At 33.4% G+C, this 26,997-nt stretch overlaps 1 protein-coding gene across 2 annotated transcripts; it reads right to left on the minus strand.

Moving 5' to 3' along the window:
* Nucleotides 1-3,232: 3,232 nt before the first annotated feature.
* Nucleotides 3,233-26,995, minus strand: LOC129808747 (growth/differentiation factor 8). 2 transcript variants are annotated; one of them, XM_055858575.1, is made up of 4 exons: nucleotides 26,876-26,995; nucleotides 25,763-26,708; nucleotides 5,654-6,069; nucleotides 3,233-4,171 (listed from the first exon to the last, which is right to left on the minus strand). In XM_055858575.1, exons 2-4 carry the CDS (start codon nucleotides 26,181-26,183, stop codon nucleotides 3,797-3,799), a joined length of 1,212 nt encoding a protein of 403 aa, XP_055714550.1. In that variant the 5' UTR covers nucleotides 26,184-26,708; nucleotides 26,876-26,995; the 3' UTR covers nucleotides 3,233-3,796. The 2 variants fall into 2 exon arrangements, with proteins under 2 accessions (XP_055714550.1, XP_055714549.1); XM_055858574.1 differs by having other exon boundaries at nucleotides 25,763-26,995.
* Nucleotides 26,996-26,997: the final 2 nt, after the last annotated feature.

Here is a 26,997-nt window from a genome sequence, read left to right on the forward strand (position 1 = left end):
ACTGTGTTCAGTAAAGAGTAAAAGGAGAAAACAGTAAAAGGATGGGAACAGTCTTGCCTAAGGGTTCTCTTTCTTCCCGTAGTGCAGGCGCTGTACAGAACGACCTCTGCCTCGGGGTTTAGTCACAATCTGTTCCCATTTTTGCTTCATTTGTCCGCTATTTTCGTAAATCTGTTTCTATTTAGTCAAAATCAATTCCCATTTTGGTAAATCTGTTCCAATTTTGCTTCATTTGTCTGCCATTTCCCTAAATCTGTTCCTATTTAGTCAAAATCTGTTTCCATTTTGCTAAATCTATTCCAATTTACCGGATCACTTTTCCATTTAGTCAAAATCTGTTCCCATTTTGCTAAATCTGTTCCAATTTACCGGATCACTGTTCCATTTAGTCAAAATCTGTTCCCATTTTGCTAAATCTGTTCCAATTTACCGGATCACTGTTCCATTTAGTCAAAATCTGTTCCCATTTTGCTAAATCTGTTTTAATTTACCGGATCACTTTTCCATTTAGTCAAAATCTGTTCCCATTTTGCTAAATCTGTTCTAATTTACCGGATCATTTTTCATTTAGTCAAAATCTGTTCCCATTTTGCTAAATCTGTTCCAATTTACCGGATCACTGTTCCATTTAGTCAAAATCTGTTCCCATTTTGCTAAATCTGTTCTAATTTACCGGATCATCTTTCCATTTAGTCAATATCTGTTCCCATTTCCAATTGAGACTTAATCCAGAAACGGTTTTAATCTCTTAAGACCAGAATCTTAAGTATTTAAACGACAACACTCTATCAGAATTAATTCTATTTCTGTTCTGGAACTATTTGACGTTTATTATTATTTATTTATTTATTTATTGTTTTTTGGATTTTAGTACAGATTTTCTTTGACATCAGAATTTTTCAAAAAGTACATTAATCCCCAAAAAGGAAAAAAATAATTCTAACCTAAAAAAAAACTCCTAATTTCGTTTTCTTCTTTTGTTCTTCCTAATAAACACTTTTTTTTTTAAAGAAAAAAAAATCTAACAATCTCCAAATACTAGATACTACAGAAACAATTTAGAACTCATGTACTAAATTATCCTAATGCTTCGTATTATTATTTTTTGTGGACTTCCTGTTCACATTAATTAATAATATAATGCTATATTTTCTTTTTCTTTTCTTGTTTCTTGTAAAATTCAATGTGTACTAAATCTAGAATATCTTAGAAATCGATCTTTGGTGCTTTAGTACAGAATTTTTTTTTTAAATCAAATGAGGATAAAACAAAATCTAGAACCCAAATTATTTATTAAATTTTTTTATGTACTGAGCTTATATTTGTTCTACAGAAATTTTAGTACAAGGCACAATAAATTTTGTTTTATCTAAATAATGTATAAGAAAATTTTAGTACACCCTAAATTTCGGAATCTACTAAAGGATACTAATTATTTGTAGATAGATAAATACAAAGTGAACTAAATTTTTAGTACATTTTAAGAAAGTTCATTTAACAAAACAAAAAATAAATAAATAATAATTTTATAATGTACTAAAATATACACTCTGCATTTCTCTTTCTCCAGTAAATTTGGCAAAAGAGAGAAAATTAGTTGAACTATTAAAAAAAAAAATCAGAGGAGTACTGTGATTAATTCGTTGTACTAAAATGGCAAATGGCAATTTAGTAAAAATTTATTCTTGCTGCATAATGGTCCAATTATTTTATTTCCATGCTTTTCAATGGAGAATGAAATTTGTTTGACAATTAATTTTTTGGTATGTACTAAAAATATACAGTATGCAATTTAGTACACCTTAGATTTCCTATATTTTCTTCTCTCTCTCTCTCTGTAACCTAAAGTGTACTAAATTATTCTATGTTACCCAAATAAAGGAAGATTCTCGCTGTATAATTTTTTGCATGTACTAAATTTCGTACTAAAAAAATTAGTACATTATATATTTTTGCGATTTTTTTGCTCTCTCTGTTGAGTGTTTAAAAGGAGGGAAATAAAGTTGTTTTTGTGTACTAAATTATTCTACATTGCCCAAAAAATATTTTTTAGGGTGTAAATAAATTTTCTCATGTACTAAATATTGTACTAAAATATTTAGTACACATTTCTACATATTCTTTTTGCCTTCTTTCTCTCTGTAAATGTTTAAAAGGGGAAACAAAGTTGTTGTTGTGTACTAAATTATTCTACATTGCCCAAAAAAAAATTCTCAGAGTGTAAATGAATTTTCACATGTACTAAAATATCTAGTACACATTTCTGTATTTTCTTTTTGCACTTTTTTCTCTCTGTAAATGTTTAAAAGGGGAAAACAAAATTGTTTTTGTGTACTAAATTATTCTACATTGCCCAGAAAAAAATTCTCAGGGTGCAAATGAATTTTCGCATGTACTAAATATTGTACTAAAATATTTAGTACACATTTCTGCATTTTTTCTCTTTCTGTAAATGTTTAAAAGGGGAAAACAAAATTGTTTTTGTGTACTAAATTATTCTACATTGCCCAGAAAAAAATTCTCAGGGTGTAAATAAATTTTCTCATGTACTAAATATTGTACTAAAATATTTATTACACATTTCTATATATTCTTTTTGCCCTCTTTCTCTCTGTAAATGTTTAAAAAGGGAAAACAAAGTTGTTGTTGTGTACTAAATTATTCTGCATTGCCCAAAAAAAAAATTCTCAGAGTATAAATGAATTTTCACATGTACTAAAATATCTAGTACACATTTCTGTATTTTCTTTTTGCACTTTTTCTCTCTGTAAATGTTTAAAAAGGGAAAACAAAATTGTTTTTGTGTACTAAATTATTCTACATTGCCCAGAAAAAAATTCTCAGGGTGCAAATGAATTTTCGCATGTACTAAATATTGTACTAAAATATTTAGTACACATTTCTGTATTTTTTTCTCTCTCTGTAAATGTTTAAAAAGGGGAAATAAAGCGTTTTTTTGTGTACTAAATTATTCTACATTGCCCAGAAAAAAATTCTCAGGGTGTAAATTAATTTTCGCATGTACTAAAATATTTAGTACACATTTCTGTATTTTTCTCTCTCTCTCTGTAAATGTTTAAAAGGAGGGAAACAAAGTTGTTTTTGTGTACTAAATTATTCTACATCGCCCAGAAAAAATATTCTCATTCTGTTAATAAATTTTTGGGTGTACTAAATATTGTACTAAAACATTTAGTACACATTTCTGTATTCTCTTTTTTCTCTTTTTCTCTCTCTCTCTAAATTTCAACACATTTTGTTTTATCCTCCATTTGACTAGTTTTTAGTACTAAACCGTCGTACATTTACCTTAGGAAAAATATATATATATATATAATTATTAATAATTTTGCCTAAATTTCGATGTGTCCAAGGTTGATCTTTCCATCTTTTTTTTCTCTTTTTTTTTTATTCGACTTTTAAATTAATTTTAATCCCAAAAACATTTTTTTGGGAAATGTGTCCTTACTAAAAATGCTTATTTGAAGGTTTTTTAAACACTAAATGAATCTATAATTAAAAGTTTGTTTTTTTTTTATAAAATAATAATTAATAATAATAAACAAAATCTACGATTTCGTTGCACTAGTGACGAAAAAAAGTAGGTTACGATGGGTTTTTTTTTGTGGTTTTTGTGGGAAAAGAAGGTATTTTTTGGGAAGTTTTTGAGGAAGGAGTGTGTCTTTGCTAATGGTGAAAAAAAAGGAGGGTGTCTTCGATTCGATGGAGATCGCGCTAGCTCATTTTTTTTTATAAATTTGTTTTTTTTTTCTTTTTTCTCTTTCGCTTAAGTAACTCAGGAACAACTACACATCTGTACAATCATATTTTGGAGTGTTGTATGGACTATTTGTTCTTGTGGATTGAAGTAGAGAAGTGTCAGTGGTGCCATCTTTCTCGGTGAACAACATGCTTGAGCTGAACTAGCCAATTGCATCACATGCGTATGTCCATATCGTGTTAAAAAGTTAATTGAGCATTCGCCAGAGCAGTAATTGGCATCGTACTGCTTTGGTGCTATCACCCAGTCCCAGCCGAATTTATCAAAGTCCACAACCAAGGGATATCGACAGCATCGGGTTTCATTCTCATTCTCACGACATGTCAGACTCGTTGAACGTTTCGGGCGACGATGTCGACGATCCTTTGTCACTATTTCAATGTAGGGTACCTTCATTTTGAAGAAGAACAAAAAACACAAAAAACGCATTTAATATCTCTCGGATTGGATTCTCCTTGAAATTCTGCAGTGGGATTGGATTCTTAGAAGTTATTTCTCTAAAATAAAACAGAAAAAAACCAATCACACTGGAAATAATGCAATCCCAATGAATCCCAAAGGTAAAATACTGCAAATTCTGCATTGGGATTGCGTTTTTGCGGCAAATTCTACAAAAACTTGACAGAAAAAACCAATCCCACTGAAAATTATCCAATCCCAATGAATCCCAAAGGTGTTTTGAAGGTGAAATTGAAGAGAAAGAGCCTCTATGTGTTCAATACTTGTGATTTCTGATTTAAAAATCCAATCCCACTGAAAACAATCCAATCCCACTGCAATAAATCCAATCCCAAAGGCTTATAAAACTCTTTCAGACGAGAAAATTTTCATAAAATTGACCAAATTAATCTCTAGGCATTTTATTTTTGTGAATTATTTCCAAAAAATCAAATCCCAATGAATCCCAAAGGTGTTTTGGAGGAAAATTTGAAGAGAAAAAGCTTCTATTTATTCAATATTTGCAATTTCTGGCTCAGAAAATCCAATCCCACATAAACCCTGTGAATCCCAAGAGCATTTTAGAGAAGAAACCCAAAAGAAACCCAATCCCAATGCAATAAACCCAATCCCAATGAATCCCAAAAGGTGTTTCAGAGATTGAAAAGAAAGAGCCTCTAGTTATTCAATACTTGTGATTTCTGGTTCAAAAATCCAATCCCACTGAAAATAATCCAATCCCAAAGGCTTACAAAACTATTTCAGATGAGAAAATTTTCCAAATTTTCAGGAAATTGACAACATTTCACACAGGAACACAGGAAATTGCAAAAACGCAATCCCAATGCAAAATTTTCAGTATTTTACCTTTGGGATTCATTGGGATTGGATTAATTAAATTGGGATTGGGTTTCTTTCAAATAATTCGCAAAAATAAAATGCATAGAGATTAATTTTGTCAATTTCCTGAAAATGTTCTTATCTGAAATGGTTTTGTTAGCCTTTGGGATTGGATTATTTGCAGTGGGATTGGTTTGTTAAACTAGAAATCACAAGAATTAAATAAATAGAGGCTTTTTCTCTTCAATTTTTCCTCCAAAACACCTTTGGGATTGGATTTATTGCATTGGGATTGGATTTTTAAACCAGAAATCACAAGTACAAAACAAATACAAGCTTTTCTCTTCAATTTCACTTCCAAAACACCTTTGGGATTCATTGGGATTGGATTATTTTCAGTGGGATTGGTTTTTTCTGTCAAGTTTTTGTAGAATTTGTTGCAAAAAAGCAATCCCAATGCAGAATTTGCAGTATTTTACCTTTGGGATCCATTGGGATTGTATTGAGTGCATTGGGATTGGCTTTTTTGGGCAAATTCTTGTTTTTAATGAACTTAATAAGAAGAATTAAAACAATATTGAGCATAATTCTTACATTTTTTCCTCCTGGATCATCAAGTAACAGTAGTTGTCTCATCCATGGTTCGTGCATTTTCAAAAATAGCCCATAATTTGTCTGTGGATTGTTGTACCAATCTATCACAAGTTGTGTGACATCTATGCTGATTGTTGAGCCCAATCCGGCATCTAGATTTACCACAGTGGCACCTTCTGCACGTGAATGAAGTGTATCCGATGGCTGAATTTGACTCCGAACAATCCGATGGGCGGTCACGGTGATGTTTGGACGGTGTTGGAGACTAGTTAGATCGTGATTAACATGACGCTTCAGCCATACTTCACCGTGCACGTAAACATGTAGCACGGCACGCTGAACTGTGGTGTGTGTCATGGGTGAGATGTGAAAATGAAGAATATCTGGTTGCCTACGACCATGACGCATTCTGCTAACTGCAAATATCAATGTGGGATTGGATATTTAGATGTTAATCAATAAAAATATTACATGTAGAGCTTAAATTTTTTATCAATTTTAACAGTAAAATGCTTTTGGGACTCATTGGGATTGGACTATCTGCAGTGGGATTGGATTTTTGTGCCAAAAAATGCAAATATTGAATAAATAAAAGCATTTTCTCTTCAAATTTTCCTTCAAAACACTTTTGGGATTAAATTAACTGCAGTGGGATTGGTTTTATAAACCAAAAATCACAAAAATTGAATAAATAGAGGCTCTTTCTCTTCATATTTTCCTCCAAAACACCTTTGGGATTCATTGGGATTGGATTATTTGCAGTGGGATTGGATTTTTTGGAAATAATTTACAGAAATTAAATACCAAGAGACTAATTTTGTCAATTTTCTAAAAATTTTCTCGTCTGAAATGGTTTTGTGAGCCTTTGGGATTGGATTATTTCCAGTGAGATTGGATTTTTAAACCAGAAAATACAAGTATTGAATACATAGAGGCTCTTTCTATTCAATTTTTCCTCTAAAACACTTTTGGGATTGGATAAATCGCAGTGGGATTGTATTATTTGCAGTGGGATTGGTTTCTTAGACCAGAAACCACAATTATTTGATAAATAGAGGTTCTTTCTCTTCAATTTTACCTTCAAAACGCTTTTGAAATTCATTGGGATTGGACTAACTGCAGTGGGATTGGTTTTCTGAACCAGAAATCACAAGAATTGAATAAATAGAAGCTTTTTTTCTTCAAATTTTCCTCAAAAACACCTTTGGGATTCATTGGGATTGGATTATTTCCAGTGGGATTGGTTTTCTTCTGCCTAGTTTTTGTAGAATTTGCTGCAAAAACGCAATCCCAATGCAGAATTTGCAGTATTTTACCTTTGGGATTCATTGAAATTGGATTAATTAAATTGGGATTGGGTTTCTTTAAACTAATTCACAAAAATAAAATGCCTAGAGATTAAATTTGTCAAATTAATGGAAAATTTGTCATCCCAAATGGTTTTGTGAGCCTTTGGGATTGGATTATTTCCAGTGGGATTGGATTTTTAAACCAGAAATTACAAGTATTGAACACATAGAGGCTCTTTCTCTTCAATTTTTCCTCTAAAACACTTTTGGGATTGGATAAATCGCAGTGGGATTGGTTTCTTAGACCAGAAACCACAAGTATTTGATAAATAGAGGTTCTTTCTCTTCAATTTTACCTTCAAAATGCTTTTGAAATTCATTGGGATTGGATTAACTGCAGTGGGATTGGTTTTTTAAAACAAAAATCACAAGAATTGAATAAATAGAGGCTCTTTCTCTTAAAATTTTCCACCAAAACACCTTTGGGATTCATTGGGATTGGATTATTTCCAGTGGGATTGGTTTTCTTCTGCCTAGTTTTTGTAGAATTTGCTGCAAAAACGCAATCCCAATGCAGAATTTGCAGTATTTTACCTTTGGGATTCATTGGGATTGGATTGATTGCATTGGGATTGGGTTTCTTTCAAATAATTCGCAAAAATAAAATGCCTGGAAATTAATTTTGTCAATTTTCTGAAAATTTTCTCATCTGAAATGATATTGTGAGCCTTTGGGATTGACTTATTTTCAGTGGGATTGGATTTTTAAACCATAAATCACAAGTATTTGACCAATGGAGGCTGTTTCTCTTCAATTTTACCTGAAATACGGTTTTGGAATTGGATTAATTGCAGTGGGATTGGATTGACTGCAGTGGGATTGGATTTTTGAGCCAGAAATCACAAGAATTGAATAAATAGAGACTCTTTCTCTTCAATTTTTCCTCCAAAACACCTTTGGGATTGGATTAATCGCAGTGGGATTGGCTTATTTCCAGTGGGATTGATTTTTTCCGCCAAAATTTTATGTAGAATTCTGATAAAATGCTCAAGAAAAGTAGTGAACTGATTTTGCTCTACACTGTTTATTAATATTTATTCTCAAATGCTCTATGTTGGCCATTGTCAATCTTTCTGTTTTCTCTCTTTCTCTCTGTGCACAACTTGGCGCGTTTTTTTTTCTCTTGGTATTTTTGTTCGTTTTTTGTTCTTTATTTTTAATTTTATTTTATTTATTCCTGCTCCTCTGTTCCTTGTTTCTTTTTTTTTCTTTTTTAATTTTTGATGCCTTCTATGTTTGTTGGTATGTTGTTTAATATTGGCTTTTGTGTGCTTGAGCTCCCCAATGCGCCAATGTTGACGTGTCCACATGGATGCCAAATGGAAGCGTGCTTATGACGGTGGAGGAGACAAAAGTCGTGCGATAGCAACTAATCTTATCTCTTGAGCTTTTTTTTTTTAATAAAAATTATTCTATATTTTTTTTTGTTCAAATACAAAAATTTTGTTGCTTTTTCAATGCAACGCCTAATACATTTACAGCCGGTTTTCTTCATTTGCGATTATTTTGCGCGCTCCCACAATTTTTAAATAGGAAAGGATTTTCTTAAGAAAGGCATAAAATTGCGAGAAATGTTGTTCCCTTTTTATTGCCTTTGTTGAAAAACCCATCATAGACGACGCATCTTGACGTCACAGACAGACGTCGAGACGTCTATGGCTATTAATAGGCTCTATTGCGCACCAAAAGTGCACACCGACCTCGCCAAGTGCGTCAGTAATTGTCGATTTCCACCAGACACGTCGGCGTCTCACCCACTTTTCTTTTCTATTCCACAGAAAAAAAAGTAGAAGAAGAAGAAGATCAAAAAAAAAACCGCCATAGAGCGGTAAATTGTCTAAATTGGGAACTTAACTCTGTCCAATGGAAATCCAACAGAAATCCTACGATTTTTCCAGGAGATATTGGCATTTTCTTTGCAATTTTGTATTTTTTGGATTTTTGGATTGGATTTTCCACGAAATTCTGCAGTGGGATTGGATTTCTAGAAGTGATTTTACAAAAATACAATAGAAAAAACCAAATCCGCAATAAATAATCCAATCCCAATGAATCCCAAAGGTGTTTTGGATGAAAATATGAAGAGAAAGAGCCTCTATTTATTCAATTCTTGTGGTTTTAGGTTCAAAAATCCAATCCCACTGCAAATAATCCAATACCAAAGGCTTACAAAACCATTTGGGATGAGAAAATTTTCAGAAAATTGACAAAATTAATCTCCAGGCATTTTATTTTTGTGAATTATTTCAAGACAAACCAATCCCAATGCGAATAATCCAATCCCAATGAATCCCAAAAGTGTTTTGGAGGAAAATTTTAAGAAAAAAAGCTTCTATTTATTCAATATTTGCAATTTATGGCTCAAAAATCCAATCCCACTTAAACCCTGTGAATCCCAAAAGAATTTTAGGGAAGAAACCCAAAAGAAACCCAATCCCAAGCAATAAACCCAATCCCAAAGGTGTCTTAGAGAAAAAATTGAAGAAAAACAGCCTTTATTTATCAAATACTTGTGATTTCCGGCTTAAAAATCCAATCCCACGGAAATTAATCCAATCCCAAAGCCTTACAAAACCATTTCAGATTGGAAAATTTTCATCAAGTTGACAAATTTCATTTCTAGTGACTCTATTTTTATGAATAATTTCAAGAAAACCCAATCCCACTGCAATTAATCCAATCCCAATGAATCCCAAAGGTAAAATAATTGCTGCAAAAACGCAATCCCAATGCAGAATTTGTAGTATTTTACCTTTGGGATTCATTTGAATTGCATTAATTGCATTGGGATTGGTGTTCTTTCAAATAATTCGAAAGAATAAAATATCTAGAGATTAATTTTGTCAATTTTCTGGAAATTTTCTCATCTGAAATGGTTTTGTGAGCCTTTGGGATTGACTTATTTTCAGTGGGATTGGATTTTTAAACCATAAATCACAAGTATTTGACCAATGGAGGCTGTTTCTCTTCAATTTTACCTGAAATACGGTTTTGGAATTGGATTAATTGCAGTGGGATTGGATTGACTGCAGTGGGATTGGATTTTTGAGCCAGAAATCACAAGAATTGAATAAATAGAGGCTCTTTCTCTTCAATTTTTCCTCTAAGACACCTTTGTAATTGGGTTTATTGCATTGGGATTGGTTTTCTTTTGGGTTTCTTCTCTAAAATACTCTTGCGATTCACAGTATTTAAGTGGGATTGGATTTTTGAGCCAGAAATTCCAAATATTGAATTAATAGAAGCCTTTTCTCTTCAAATTTTCCTCCAAAACACTTTTAAGATTCATTGGGATTGGATTACTTGCAGTGGGATTGGATTTTTTGGAAATAATTCGCAAAAATACAATACCTAGAGACTAATTTTGTCAATTTTCTCGATATTTTCTCATATGAAATGGTTTTGTGAGCCTTTGGGATTGGATTTATTGCATTGGGATTGGATTTTTAAACCAGAAATCACAAGTACAGAACAAATACAAGCTTTTCTCTTCAATTTCACCTCCAAAACACCTTTGGGATTGATTGGGATTGGATTATTTCCAGTGGGATTGATTTTTTCTGTCAAATTTTTGTAGAATTTGCTGCAAAAAAGCAATCCCAATGCAGAATTTGCAGTATTTTAGGTGACCATTGCTCCCAATTAACTGAACTGATTAAAATTCGACCGAAAAGTTTAAATAAAAAAAACAGAAGGTTAAAGATTAACTTCAAATGCAAATGATAACTAAATTAATTTTTTTTTGCTTCTGTTTTTTTTTCTCTGGTGCTCTTTTTTCTGGCACTTTTTTGACTTGACACTTTTGCTGTGCACTGTAAAAAGAAAAAGTGTTAAAAGGAGAATTATTGGCAAATGATGAAATGCGAGACGAGAAATTTTCCAGGCAACAATTCTCTGTGCGCGCAAAATGTTGGGAGAATTGGAGAGGGCATATCATGTAGCTATTTTGGTCTCTTGTCTCTGCTGTTTTTTTTTTTATTTTTATTTTTATTTTTTATTTTTTTTCGTTTTACATTATTCTATATTCCCTCCTTTGTTGCTGTTTTTTTTTCTGTGTGTTCTTTCTCAGTACCCTCATACTTTTCTTGGATTTTAGCTACGGTCGTGGGGCACGCACTTGCTAGGAATCCAAAGTCCCAATGTAAAAGGGATATCTATGTAAATTCTATCCAAAAAAAAAAAGAGAAAACAAAGACTTCCTATGGATTCCAGGATCCTGTGACACTCAAAGAGTTAATGGAGTCAATGGCCTCTATTTTATATTCAATTCTTGGGATATTTCATCCAAAAGAAACCCAATCCCACTGCAATTAGTCCAATCCCAGAGGCTCAGAAAACCATTTCAGATGAGAAATTTTTCAGAAAATTGACAAAATTAATCTCTAGGCATATTATTTTAACGAATTATATTAAAGAAAACCAATTCCAATGCAATAAATCCAATCCCAGTGAATACCAAAGGTAAAACACTGCAAATTCTGCATTGGGATTGCATTTTTGCAGCAAATTCTACAAAAATTTGACAGAAAAAATCAATCCCACTGGAAATAATCCAATCCCAAAGGCTCACAAATCCATTTGAGATGAGAAACTTCTCAGCAAATTGACAAAATTATTCTCTATGCATTTTATTTTTGTGAATTATTTAAAAAAAAATCCAATCCCACTGCAAATAATCCAATCCCAATGAATCCCAAATGTGTTTTGAAGGAAAATTTGAAGAGAAAAAGCTTCTATTTATTCAATATTTGCAATTTCTGGCTCAAAAATCCAATCCCACTTAAACCCTGTGAATCCCAAGAGCATTTTAGAGAAGAGTAAATACTCAATTACTAAGTCAAATGAGAGACTGTTTCATTATTCTTTAAAAAAACAAAAAAAAAAGAACCATCCCAAACCTTCAAGTAGATCCCAATGAATGTTCAAAATATTTAAAACGAAAGAATACGAAGAAAAACCAATCCCATAGCGTTCAAATGAATCCCAAAAGCATTTAAAAGGTACCTTTATTCAGTCAATCAGTGAAATAACACAATGTGCCATTTATAGATTAAAAAATAAACCAATCCCACATCAGTTAACTCAATCCCAATGAATCCCAAGAGGATTTTAGAGGCAAAAGTTGAAGTTAATCCAAAAAACTTAGAATATATAGCCGTAAAAGTCCAATCCCAGAGCAGAATCTTGGTGCAAAATGAGTAAAATGCGACAATGTAGGATTTTTCGGTAAAAAAAACCAATCCCAATACGTTCAATTCCAAAATTGAAAAAGAAATGTAAATTCTTTTAGATTAATTTTCTTGTGAATTCTGTCTAAAGACCCATTCCCAGTCAATCCCAAAGGAATTTTATTAGGAAAACCACTAAAAGAAGATCCAAATTTTTGTTATTTTGTGAAAATTCTGCATTGGGATTGGATTTTTCCATTAGAACTCACAAAAATTCAGCACAATAAACCAATCCAACTTCAGTTAATCCTATCCCAATGCATCCTAAAGGCTTTTTTTCTTCGAGGGAAAAATCAAGAGAGGCTCTAAATATTCTTTGCTTGAGCCTTTTTGCCTCAAAAATATAGTCTAGATCATCTAGAAACCCAAATCAATTTCTCAAATTACACAATTTGGCAATTTTCGGTAAAAGAAACCAATCCCACTTCAGTTAATTCAATCCCAATCAATCCCATTTATTTATTATTATTGAAAAAAAAGGCATTCAAAATTCCTAATGATTTATTTTTGTGAATTTGAGTTGAAGAAAGTCAAGTTCAAAAAAGTTATTTGGTGCAGAAATCCAATTTCACTTAATTTTTGTAGATCTTTCAAAGTGTTTTCGCATTTAAGATCCTTTTGGGATTGGATTGATTGCATTGGGATTGGGTTTCTTTCAAATAATTCGCAAAAATAAAATGCATAGAGATTAATTTTGTCAATTTTTTGAAAATGTTCTTATCTGAAATGGTTTTGTAAGCCTTTGGGATTGGAATATTGCCAGTGGGATTGGTTTTCTCTGTCAAGTTTTTGTAGAATTTGTTGCAAAAAGGCAATCCCAATGCAGAATTTGCAGTATTTTACCTTTGGGATTCACTGGGATTGGATTAATTAAATTGGGATTGGGTTTCTTTAAACTAATTCACAAAAATAAAATGCCTAGAGATTAAATTTGTCAAATTAATGGAAAATTTGTCATCCCAAATGGTTTTGTGAGCCTTTGGGATTGGAGTATTTGCAGTGGGATTGGTTTTTTAAACCGGAAATCACAAGAATTGAATAAATAGAGGCTCTTTCTCTTCAATTTTTCCTCTAAAACACCTTTGTAATTGGGTTTATTGCATTGGGATTGGTTTTCTTTTGGGTTTCTTCTCTAAAATGCTCTTGGGATTCACAGTATTTAAGTGGGATTGGATTTTTGAGCCAGAAATTGCAAATATTGAATTAATAGAAGCTTTTTCTCTTCAAATTTTCCTCCAAAACACTTTTAGGATTCATTGGGATTGGATTACTTGCAGTGGGATTGGATTTTTTGGAAATAATTCGCAAAAATACAATACCTAGAGACTAATTTTGTCAATTTTCTCGATATTTTCTCATATGAAATGGTTTTGTGAGCCTTTGGGATTGGATTGACTGCAGTGGGATTGGATTTTTGAGCCAGAAATCACAAGTACAGAACAAATATAAGCTTTTCTCTTCAATTTCACCTCCAAAACACCTTTGGGATTCATTGGGATTGGATTATTTCCAGTGGGATTGATTTTTTCTGTTGAATTTTTGTAAAATCACTTTTAGAGATCCAATCCCACTGCATAATGTTGTTATTAACCCATGCAAATTTATTTTAAAAAAAAGTATTTGTATGAAATCCAAGGGGGAGATATATTTTAATATAATTATATTCATTTTGTGTTTAAAAAAAAACAGTTAATACACTAAAATAAAAAGAATTTATTGAATAAATATATAAAAATATGTAAATAATGAAACGTCAAAATAAATAAATAAATATTCTGTGAAGAATTACTTTTTTTTAGTACAATCCCAAGAAAAAGGGATATTATTGAATTTAGCATGTACTAAAATTTACATTGTTATTTTTTTGACATTTTAGTACAGATTTTTGTTTTTAAGAAAAATCCTGCACTGCCCATTGTTTCACTTTCTTTCTGTTTATGTGCAAATTACTACAAAATATTTTAAAGACAGTGCCTGATTGATATATTCTTGGGATATTTCATCCAAAAGAAACCCAATCCCACTGCAATTAGTCCAATCCCAATGAATCCCAAAGTTGTTTTAGAGGAAAATTTGAAGAGAAAAAGCTTCTATTTACTCAATTCTTGTGATTTCTGGTTTAAAAATCCAATCCCACTGGAAATAATCCAATCCCAAAGGCTCACAAATCCATTTGAGATGAGAAACTTCTCAGCGAATTGACAAAATTATTCTCTAGGCATTTTATTTTTGTGAATTATTTCAAAAAAATCCAATCCCACTGCAAATAATCCAGCTTTTATAAATAAATAAAAAAAATAAAATAAATAAATAAATAAAAACAGCTTAAATGACAAAGTAAAAGGTACACAGTTTAAATTAAGTACTTATTAAGTTTTAAAGAATTTAAAAAAAAAGACATAATTAATAAATTCTATGCTATTATACTTCTTTTATTTACCCTTTAAGGACAATTGGAACACCGGTGTCCCATAAAGAAAATAATTTTTCCTTACTACCTAAAGTTATTTTTTTTCTTATGTCTGTACATAATTGTAAAGTAGAAGGTTGAAGGCATCTAGGATATTTTTTTGTAAGTCTCCAGGTATTTATAATGAAAATTAATTTTAATTATATTTTATACTTCGAATTTTTTTTTAAAGCAAAACCGTTTTGGAAAAAGTAACTACAATACTCAAACATAATATTTCTCTTTAGACTGAACATTATCAGTCATTGGTATCGTCAGAAAAATTACTTAAATTTTTTTAGCTAGTTTTGTCCCTATTGTTCATAGAGACAAAAAATACACCAAATCAGATTCTATTGGCTTTTCGAAGGTTAGATGTAAGACGTTCTACAAGTTTTGTTTATCACAGGATAATTCATTTTCATTGCTGAATACTCGTGCATACATAACCTCAAAATGATTTTAAATGTAACCGTCGATAACTCGACTGGATTACGCCGATCCGGATTAGAGAGCGGGCACTGTATATAGTAAGGTGGGGTAACTGGATCATTTTCCGTAGAGTGCTACTTAAACGCTTATTTTTGGACTGATAACATTCTTTTTTACATCTTCTAAATCCATAGAATTAATCACCCAAGAAGCAAAATAGCTGCCTTATAGAACCAAGTATTAGACAAGTCTTTTAGTGCACTTTTAAAAGACTTAAAGTGAAAATTTTCTATGGAAATTCCTATAGCAGCTCTTAAGATCCTTAAGAGTTCGCCACTTTACTTATAGTAATCTCAGTGATGGAACCAAGAGCGTTATAAGTAAATAAAAAGATTTTTAGTTCTATAGTGCCTCACTTAGGGAATTCTACAAGACCATTTTAAGAAAAAATTGCTGCTTGGGCAGTGTTTCATTCAGAAAAGCAATATTAAAAAAAATTGTCAAAAATATAAAAGAAATTTTGTAAAATAATGATAATACTGAAATAAGTCAACATGCCCTAATTGGGTCACCTTTTCGCTAATTCACTTTTAATTAAATCTTTGGATTTAAAATACTTTTTTCACAAGGAAAAAAAAACAATAAATATTATCAATCAACTAACTGATCATTAGCGAAAATATCACTGAGTAGAAAATTTTTTATTGAAGAACCCAGCTGGCACAAGATTGAAATGAGTCGATTACACTCACTTATTTCAATGGATAAAAATACTAGGGTAGAGTCAGTCCTTTTGGCCATGTAAGCACTTTCGGTCACCTAAAGTAAAATTGCATTGTAAGGCAATTAAGGTAAAGTACCCTTACTCGACCGGGTTCCTCTATTCGACCGGTGGGTCAATTTTTGAATATTTGATGGTGAATTTCATCAATTTCTATGAATTTGTCACTGATTCGTATTATTTAAAGAATAAATTGACCTATTAATGTTAGATCATACACAAAATATTATAGCAAATATAATTAAATTGAATAAATTAATCTACCAGTCGAATAAAGGGTACTTTACCTTATGAGTTTATTTAGAACAGGAAAATGGGTCTTATTTCGTGACCTCTAATATAACGAATCAGAAAATCATATTCTCGATAAGGTAAAGAATCACTTAAAAAAAAAGCATGGGATTCTTAAGAAACTTGTTAAATGTTAAAAGAAATTGTTTTGCATTATTTCATATTTTTGATGAAAATATTTGATGTTATTCATTGAAAGTTCATTTCTTAAATAACTAAATTTTATTGTGATATCATCCTTAATAAGATTTTCTAACAAATTCAATGAAAATCGGATGTGACCAAAAGAGGTTACTTCTTTCAGCTGTGTCAGTACTTTTGGCCATTCATTTTAGTAAAAACAACCCTATAGCCAACGGCCGCAGCGATTTCACTGGATTTCCAGCAGCCTTTTCTGCCATGTCCGCTGATTTTACCGCTAAAAATCCGTGTGGAATTCCCTGGATTTTACCGCTGAAAATCCGTGTGGAATTCCCTGGATTTTACCGCTGAAAATCCACGTGGAATTCCCTGGATTTTACCGCTAAAAATCCACGTGGAATTCCCTGGATTTTACCGCTAAAAATCCACGTGGAATTCCCTGGATTTTACCGCTAAAAATCCACGTGGAATTCCCTGGATTTTACCGCTAAAAATCCGTGTGGAATTCCCTGGATTTTACCGCTAAAAATCCACGTGGAATTCCCTGGATTTTACCGCTGAAAATCCACGTGGAATTCCCTGGATTTTACCGTTTAAAATCCACGTGGAATTCCCTGGATTTTACCGCTAAAAATCCGTGTGGAATTCCCTGGATTTTACCGCTAAAAATCCACGTGGAATTCCCTGGATTTTACCGCTGAAAATCCACGTGGAATTCCCTGGATTTTACCGTTTAAAATCCACGTGGAATTCCCTGGATTTTACCGCTAAAAATCCGTGTGGAATTCCCTGGATTTTACCGCTAAAAATCCACGTGGAATTCCCTGGATTTTACCGCTGAAAATCCACGTGGAATTCCCTGGATTTTACCGCTAAAAATCCGGGTGGAATTCCCTGGATTTTACCGCTGAAAATCCACGTGGAATTCCCTGGATTTTACCGTTTAAAATCCACGTAAGCTTCCGAGATGGAATTTGACGGTAAATTTCTTTCTAGTGTTCCATGAACAATTGCGGAACTCTGTATAGGACCGTCTAATAAGAAATGTCCGCGAGTTTCCATGGACTTTTCTCTGACGAATATTTCCACGGCTTTTCCTATGGATTATTAACGTATAATCGGCAGTTAGCCCTTTAAAAATTTGGAAAAATTCTCTTTATTTCTAAGAAATTCTCCGTGGAAATTTCCATTCAACGGCCTTAGAGGCTTCCGTGGTTTAATATTATGGAATTCCACGACTTTTCCAGTGGATTTTTAAATATATTTTTCTTCAAAATAATTTCAAAAAATGATTAAAAATTTCGTGGAACTTTCGTAGAGAATTTCCAGAAAAAAAACATCAACAAATATGGACGATCAGTGCCAATTGGCAGCTTAGAACCTGAAGAGTGTTCATCTATCAGACGAACACTCAGTTGTTCTACTTTTGAATTGAAAATATTGCTACCATATCGCTCATTTGAGTATGTTTAGCTCGCAAGAATTATAGCGTTAGGGCGAAAAATAATTGCAGAAATTTCGTGTTTACTTCCATGGAGTCTTGGCCGGAAAGATATCAGAAAATATACTCGGAATATTCAAAGGAAATTTTGAATCAATTTCCAGGGAATGCTCTCAGATATGTCGCAAGAAAATTCCTCGGACTTTTTTTCCAGGAAATCCAAGCGAAAAAAAGCTGATAACTCCGCAGAATTCTAAGCGGAATATTAGCGTTTATTTTCACGGAAACTCTCGCGGAAAAATAGAAGACAAATTCCAGGGAATTTTCTGTTACTGTGAAACTTTGCGGCCGATCGGCTACAGGGAATCGTGACATTTACGTCAGTTAAATCAGAATTTATTGTAACTTCATTTTTGCGATTTTGAGATATATACATATTTGGAATCAGCGTAATTTTGTTTATTAAACGAACTTGTGAAAAAGAAACTTTTATAAGCCCAATAAAAATTATTTTAAACAAAAATTATCGTAAGTGCCCTTAATTAATAAAAAAATTAATCAGAATTTGTCGTAACTTCCATTTTTGGGAAAGTTACGACAAATTTCCATACAAAATTTTTAGTAAATCAGCATTTGTCGTAACTTCTTTTGCTCACGTGACTTGTAATTTCCAGGAAAAATGTAATAGGGTGCCGGCATTACTTATGGCCAGTCTATACTTGTGGCCTCCTAACAGAAATCTTCAATTTTTTTCTCATAAATTGATTTCGAGGAACTACAAATTTAGGAATATTTGATGTGCTATCATTAAACGAAACTTTTGAACTAATTTACTTTTATATTCAGGTAGAATATTACTTATATTGCGAAAATCATTAATGATTAAAAATACATCAATTCGTTAAGAAATGTATTAACGATCTTACAATTTTTAATGACTAAATTCTATATCTTCAAATGCAAATATTTAGTTGTATTTTTCGAAACTTCTTTCCTTAGTAAATATATTTCCTACCTTTACTTGATTTTCAAGATTTTTGAAACAATAAATGGTTAATAAAGACAAGGCCATAAGTTATGACGAATTTGATAAGATTACTAACTTGTGGCCGCGTCATTTAACGCGTGCTGCCCTCACACGACATGTATCGCAATTTGATTTGGAGAATTGTCAATCGGATTGTTTTGGTTCAGTGAATCAGAATTTTTTGGCAAATATCTATGAAAGTTTAAGGTAAGCGCTGAAATCGTAATATAAAATTGCTTACAAATGAATATTGTCTCTGATCTCATTGATTTTTTCCCATGAACTTGCATTTTGCTGTAGATAACCTAACTTTTTCCTCTCTTAGGATAACAACACCAATGAAAAATAAGAGAAAACAACAAAAAAGAGCCCTAAGAGTCCAACTCAGAGGATGCGAGGATAATTGAGAAACATTGAGAATAAATTGACCACGACCAGATTATTCCAGTCCTTCCAGTTGTACCACATTCCTCACGTAAAACTTTGCAATAAAGTCTCCGGAAGAAACTTCATCACGGAGGCTTTCACAGTGTCTCTAGGAAAGGAAACAAATGAGGATATTGTAAGGTGGGCTCTTCATGCAGCCAAATATGTTTTTTTCTAATCACGAAAGCCGGATTACCGGTCACCGTAAAGGGGAATCACTATTAATAGTACAGTGGTCAATTATGACGAAAAGCTTTGAAAAACTATTATAAAAACCATTTAAATAAATAATAAAAAATATCATATTACTTAAAATTCCTTACTTTTCTTTTGTACTAAAATTATTTTATTACTAAGTCAGTTTTATATCATTTAAAATTGTGGCCATAAGTTATTCCACGAGTGGCCATAAGTTCGTAAAAGAGGCCACAAGTTATGAATTTCACATACTCGGAGAAATCACATATTTTCCGACGGTTTTCGGATTTTCTTTGTAAATTCATTTGAATATATCGAAAGAAACTACATGAAAGAACCTACAGTTAAAATTTTGCTTCAATTGATTAAAAAGGTCAGCAGCTATAAGCAGATTATGTTCTTAATGTGGCCATATGTAATGCATGCACCCTACTAAATTTTAATTAGTATATTTTTTCTATGTTATAGTTTAATTATTTGGTTCCTTGTGCTGCAAATAAAGTGAAAATCCATTCATATGAATAAGATTTAACGTATAAAATTCTCACCTCAATTGACAGTGTAACTTTTCACCGTCGAAAAAATACATCGATCGGCCATTTTTTTCCTAATAAAACACACAAGAAGAGTGACTTTGGTTTTTCGGTTCTGTTGACATTTCTCAATATTTCTGGCAAATTTTAGTGGAATAAAGTGTTTAATCTCGATAGTTAACGGTACGTAATGGTTTTATTTGATATAATTACTAACTGTATGAAGAAAAAGTGGTTATTTGAAGCGTGAGCAAAAGGGACAAGTTGGACATCCGGAGATACGATTGTATTGCAGGGGTTTTCTTTTTATTTCAGATGGGTAAAAAGGCAAATCAATTGAAAAAGTACAAATCCTATACTCAAGACCAAGTGAACAAAGCACTGGAAGTGTAGTGTATGAGGTCAGACGGGTGAGGAGAAAAGGCTGTAAGAGTTGATCGGTCGGGTTGAAAAATGAAAATGTCACTCTTGTAATAAATTCCAGACCTAACACACGTGTTTTATTGCTCCGCTGAATTTGGCTGAATTTTTCCTGAATTTGGCAACGAGACTGGGATTATAATTATCGCCCAATTTCAGATAAATACATTACAGGAAGCTTTTCGTCAAGGAAAGTCACTAAGTCAGGTGTCAGTATTATTTGGGGTGCCAAGAACAACACTTTTTAATAAGCTGACCGGGAAATGTCCGGAAGAATGCTCTGGGGGAAGGCCTCCTACGCTGCCAAAAGATATAGAAGATGAGATCGTTGAATGGATTTTAGGATGCAGTGACAAGTGGCATCCTATAACAAAAGATAAAGTCCTCAACACTGTGCAAATTATTTGTAAGAAGTTCAAGATTGTCAACGAGTTCACCGATGGAAGGCCAGGATACTCTTTGGTTCAAGAGCTTTTTGAACAGATACCCAGAATTGAGACTTCGTACACCAGAAGCATACACAACCCAAAGAGCTGGTATTACCACTGAGTGGTTTGAGAAAACTCATGAATATTTAAAATCCAAAGATCTTCTGGAACTTCCTCCTGATCGCGTCTTTAATCTTGACGAAACGGGTGTAATGCTTTCGCCCAAAGGTGGACAGGTATCTATTATTTGGTGCTTAAAACGATACAAGGTCTCAAGAACTGCGCTCCTGGCGTTGATGGTATTCCAGCTGCTTCTTTTAAGCGAGTGGCTTTTAACATTGTGGATGTTTTGACTTATCTGGTGAATCTCTCCTTTGGCTCTGGGATTTTTCCTGAGAATTTAAAGAAAGCTATGGTGCTCCCACTTTTCAAGAAGGGTGATAGGGAGGCGATGTCAAACTACAGGCCCATCTCTCTTTTAACCTCAGTTTCCAAAGTATTTGAAAGGCTGGCACATTGTCGTATCGAAGGGGTTGTGAGGATGCCTTGCTGAGGTTTACCGGTGCTCTCTGGAACGGAATCAATGATGAGCACACAGCGGAAACAGCGAGTTTATTCGTCGATTTAACCAAAGCGTTTGACACTGTGGATCACGCGATACTGTTGGAAAAGTTTGAGATGGCTGGTTTTAGAGGTGTACCTTTAAAATGGCTGGAATCTTATGTTTGTGGGAGGTCCCAGCAGGTCAGAGTGTTTCCGGATGGAATTAGTACCCCGGCTGAGTGCCTCTCAGGTGTGCCTCAAGGATCCGTTTTAGGCCCTTTAATGTTTTTGATCTATATAAATAGTCTGCTTTGCATGGATCTCGCTGGAAGTGTTACTGCTTATGCGGATGACATTGCTCTTGTGTATAGCGGAGTTAGTGGCTCTGTGGTTCGAGGCGACATGGCGTCTGATTTGAGTCGCATAAGTGGGTGGCTGTGTTACCACAGAATGATTATGAGTCAGAAATCGGTAGCTATGAGCTTTGGAGGGAGAGGTCCTGAAGATGGTGACCATGTTATTGCTCATTCATGGAATTGTGAGAGGATTTCCGGCGCTGGTTGTGCGCCAATGTGCATAAAGCTTTATTTTGTCCGAAATTATAAATATTTGGGTATGTTCCTGGACAACGAATTAAAGTGGAGCGAACACACGACAATGCTGCGTAAGGATCTCAAATGTTTAAACAGGCAACTTTACAGGCTGCGTTCGTCCTGCTCACCTGAACTGTTACGGGCTTTTTACTGTGCTATTGGAGAGTCCAGATTGAGGTATGGATTGCTGTGTTGGGGTGGTGCAGCTGATGTCAATCTACGCCCAATATCCGTTTCTCAGAAAGCCTTAGTCAGAACTATGTCGTTTGTCAACAGGCGGCACTCTTCGGGTCCTCTTTTTAGACTATGGAATCTTCTACCGTTCAAGTGCCTGTTTGTATATAGAGTGTCCTCATTTTACTTTAAGAATTGTGGAGACCACCTATATTTTGTGAGAGAAGGTAATCCCAGAAGAGCTGGTATGCTAACGTTGCCCAGACCACGTTCTGAATCATTTAGGAGATTCTTCAACTACCTTGCGCCGCTCATTATCAACAATCTCCGGAGATTAGTGAACCCAATGAACTTAAAAGCAGTTAGATATTTTCTAGATGGTGGGGTTCCAGTTCTGAATGACATTTTATACTCTAGATATGTGCATTAGGAGGTGTTTCTCTAGTGAAGTGCTGATTTCTGAACTTTTGAAATTTTTTTGACTTTTTGAACTTTTGTGGTGCCTCACTCCCGGCTCTTTTTTTGACCCAGCTTTATGGTGATTAGCTATTTTAGTTAATAGTTATTGATATTTTTTTGTTAATTTTTTTTGTAGTTTTTTTTAGTATAAAAAACACCCACTTTTCCAAACAGCCTTTTGGCTCGGAAGTGGTTTTACTACTCTCTCTTATGTCTGGCCTATTCCCAATGTAATTGTAACAATGACTTTGTAACAAATAACATACAGTCTGTGAAAGGACGTTTCCATCGTTTAGTCCTGGAGACTGGAATCAACGCTAAGACGGCGATGGACGCATGGGAAGGGGGGGTAAAAAGACGTAATGAGATGAAAATAAATTGAATTGAATTGAATATTATTATTCTATGGAGTTTTTAAATTCATGTTTGAAGTGCTTTGTGACAATTCGTATGATTAAAGAAAACTAAAAGAAGAGGCTATGCAAGAAAAAAAAAGAATTAGACTTCAGAAACAGGAAGAAAGGCTCAAAATAAAAGAAGAAAAGGAGCAAAGCAAGAAAATTAAAATATCCAAGAAAAAGATTTACCCCTAGTGGTATAACTGATTCAGTTTGTATGGCATTTAGTAAAAAATCTTTAAACTTGCACAACCTTCCCCTACGCATTGTCAAAATTCCCACGTCCAACTTGTACCCACCCTGTCCAAATTATATTGTTTTGCACTCACGTATTTTTCTTGTATTTAAGAACTTTTCAAACTGTTTTTCAAGAATTTCCATGAAACGGTAATATTCTAGAAGAATCAAGAAGCAAATTTATGTATGTCATCAGGGAAAAATGTATTTATAATGTCTTTAATCTTGTATCAAAGTTCGAGCATCTGGAAATTGTTCCAATTTATGCAACTTACCCTATACATATTTGGAATCAGCGTAATTTTGTTTATTAAACGAACTTAAGAAAAAGAAACTTTTATATATTACGGCTATATCTCAATATCTCAGCTTTTAAATAATTTTATAGAGATTTTCTCGAGTTAACTTACAGTTTATTAGTGCCATTTTTATTATTTTGACTCAAAAGTATCGCATTCGGGGCTCATTTTTAAGAAAAATGAAGCTGAACTGAAAATTTCGTCTTCTGAAAAGTTGTCAAAAGGAAGTTACGACAAATGCTGATTTAACTGACGATTTGACTGATTTTGAAGTCATTTAAAATACTCAAATAATCAAATAAAATTGGTGTTAAATAAGAATAGGACTTGTACTGAGCCTAATCACAAGTAGATTTTGATTCTCCAATAGTGTCTTGGATGAAAGGTAAATGGAACTCTATTTGCACAAAATGTCGTTGATGTTCGAAGAATTCAAATTCAATTTCGAATTTTCATACTAAATTTTCGAACAACATGGGGAAAATTTATCAAATATCGCACTAAAAAGCTCGCAAAAGAGTTACTCAGTGATTATAGAGTGATTAAATACTAGGACAAGAACAGTAAACGTCGTTGTTCTGTTTTTTTCCTCACAAAAATGTGAAGACCGTCGCATTTTGACACTTGAGCACTTCGAAATTCGAACAGGATGTACCTCATCCACCTTGCGGAATTATCAAGAAGTAAGAAAGTCTCTTTTTTGGATCTTCAAATAGATTTTCGAATTTTTCAAGATCTACTTCTGTACGGAAAGACTGTGTATTTGTTAAAGTTTTCGAACACTATTTCTTCTGTTATTTTATTAAAAATTCTATTGGAAACAAGTGGCCATAAGTGTCTACAAAGTGGTCAAAAGTACTGAATCATGCATAGTTGCATAAAGTTCATTTTTCACTAAAATATCCAAAAATAAAAATTGTGAATTCTCTTAGATTAATAGGAAGAAATGGTTTTAAGGTATTTTTTGTACAAAATTTCATTTTATTTAAATAAAAATTATAAAAACTACAAGTAAGGTAAAGTACCCTTACTCGACCGGGTTCCTCTATTCGACCGGTGGGTCAATTTTTGAATATTTTATGGTGAATTTCATCAATTTCTATGAATTTGTCACTGATTCGTATTGTTTAAAGAATAATTGACCTATTAATGTTAGATCATACACAAAATATTATAGCAAATATAATTAAATTGAATAAATAAATCTACCGGTCGAATAGAGGAACCGGTCGAATAAAGGGTACTTTACCTTACATGAAACCTTAAAGTGGCCAAAAGTACATACTACACCCTATTTTTTGCTTTTTCTCAAATAAATGATCCACATAGCGAAGCGCCCGGATTGGCACACTTGACTGTATTTAAAAAAATCTTCCAAAAAGAACAAATATTTATTTATAGTGTTCAAATTTAGAAACTGTTCAAAATTACGAACCTTTTCCCTAAGTACCGATTTTTGAATAATTTTACTTCCCCTGTAATTAATTTTTCCTAAAAAAGTGTTTTTTTCGGTTTTTCTCAAAATCGGCCCAAGCTTTTTCAATGATTTTCAGATATGCTGTTGAGGTAGTCCAGGTGAACATTTTTCCCAAACATACCAATGACCGGATAATTCGCCATTTTGAATTATTAAAGGTAATGACCCCTCCAAAGGTAAACCACTTTAGAGGGGCCATTTTTCAACCGATTTGCTTAAATTTGGACTTTTTCGAAAGGTATTGAAATTTGGAAGTCGGATGCATCGGTCTCCATCAAGGACCTACCGGTTAAGCACCGATTTTTGAATAATTTATTATCTCCTATAAGTTAAATTCCCTAAAAGAAGTGTTTTATTGGTTTTTCTCAAAATCTGCCCAAGCTTTTTCAATAATTTTCGGATATGTTTTAGAGGTAGTCCAGGTGAACATTTCTCCCGAACATACCAATGACAGGGAAATTCGCCATTTTGAATTATTGAAGGACAAAGGTAAACCACTTTGGAGCGCTCATTTTTCAACCGATTTGCTTAAATTTGGACTTTTTGGAAAGGTATTGAAATTTCAAATCCGGCTGCATCTGTCTCCATCGAGGACCAACCAATCACCGGTAAATTCGCCATTTTTAATTAATGAAGGTCAAGGTTTTTGGAAAGGTATTGAAATTTAGAAGTCGGATGTATAGGTATTCATCGAGGACCAACCAAACAAAGTGTTTTTTTCGGTTTCTATTCGATTCGATCTAAGTGATTTTTGGATATATTTCGGATATATTTTGTCTACTCACCTCTGCCTAGAATGTAGAGTGTCTCAGGAACAGGATGACTTTGATATTCAGTTGATGCAGCTACCGGTGCATCAGCTAGCATATCCTCATCGTGATCTAGGGCATGCCTTGTGGCTGCTGTGACATTGTAGAAACTGGCATAAATGGAATCCGGTACCCTTGGTACATGGGTAAGATTTGGTGGACGATCAAAGCCAAGATTGTGCAGTACATAGGCCTTAATGTACTCCAAACTGGCCATTTTGAGATCTTCACGTGCCCTACAACTGCTACACGGTGGCCTCTGACTGACCTCATCGCTGTAATCCTCATCGAAGTCATCATCGGGCGGAAGGGCACTCCGGCGGCGGATGGTGTTGTCCGTCTGACCGGCCGCCGGATGCACCACAGCCACCAGGGCTAGCAAGAGGGTCCAGCGCATGGGCGACCAAAGGGTCCGTGGCCTACAATCTCTACTTGTCCTTTTTGTTTGTGTCTTTCTTCGTTACAAAACGTTTTTTTTTTTATTTGAATTTGAGAAGATCCTTGCGAGTTTTCCCTTACGTTTTACCTTACAACTAAGGGGTCTGTCTCTGGCTTAGGAGATTCCGGACGGACGAAGGAACGGGGGAAGGAGAGGTCAGTCAGAGATTGGATTAGTACATCTTTCAACCACGGACCCCAATGCACCATTCCAAAAATGAGAAAAAAACATCCAAAATGACTTTTTTTCCTCCAATTTTTGTTTTTGGCGCAATTTTTTCTAGGTTAGAATTTATCTAAACCACTCAAAAATGCACTTTAACTCTTGTCTGTGTCTTTTCACTTTCACTTTCTTCTTCTTCTTCTAATTTTTAGAAGGGTAGGCCATGCGGGACCGAAGGGTAATCGGTGCCCTAACCTCAAAAATCCACCAAAATCACTATCATACTGTGAATGTTTTTTTTTTATAACACTCCAAAAGGCACTTTTTTCACAAATTCAACAAAAAAAATATATTAAATTAAAAAAATTTGTTAGAAAATGAAAAAGAAAGAGGAAAAAAAATTAAAAAATTAAATTCAAATTAATTTTTCAATTTTAAGAAGTTAAAAAAAAAATAATAAAGTCACGTAGGACAATTAAATGTTCAACCGTCCAAGTGAAGATGTGCGAATCAACTGACTGACTGTTAGTGACTGCTGCTGCTTTTTTAAAGCTCGCGCATTTTGTTTCAATGGTAGCAAGTGTACAAAAAAAAAGTTTATATAAAATGA

Source organism: Phlebotomus papatasi, chromosome 5, assembly GCF_024763615.1.
Source record: "Phlebotomus papatasi isolate M1 chromosome 5, Ppap_2.1, whole genome shotgun sequence".
Classification (NCBI taxonomy): Eukaryota; Metazoa; Arthropoda; class Insecta; order Diptera; family Psychodidae; genus Phlebotomus; species Phlebotomus papatasi.

Excerpts from the sequence above, each read along its gene's own strand:
- LOC129808747 (XM_055858575.1), bottom strand. The coding sequence starts at position 26,183 with ATGCGCTGGACCCTCTTGCTAGCCCTGGTGGCTGTGGTGCATCCGGCG. Across the intron at positions 6,070-25,762 it reads ACTCTACATTCTAGGCAGAG|TTAGCAGAATGCGTCATGGT; the intron begins GTGAGTAGACAA and ends TGATATTTGCAG. Across the intron at positions 4,172-5,653 it reads ATGATCCAGGAGGAAAAAAT|GTACCCTACATTGAAATAGT; the intron begins GTAAGAATTATG and ends TTCAAAATGAAG.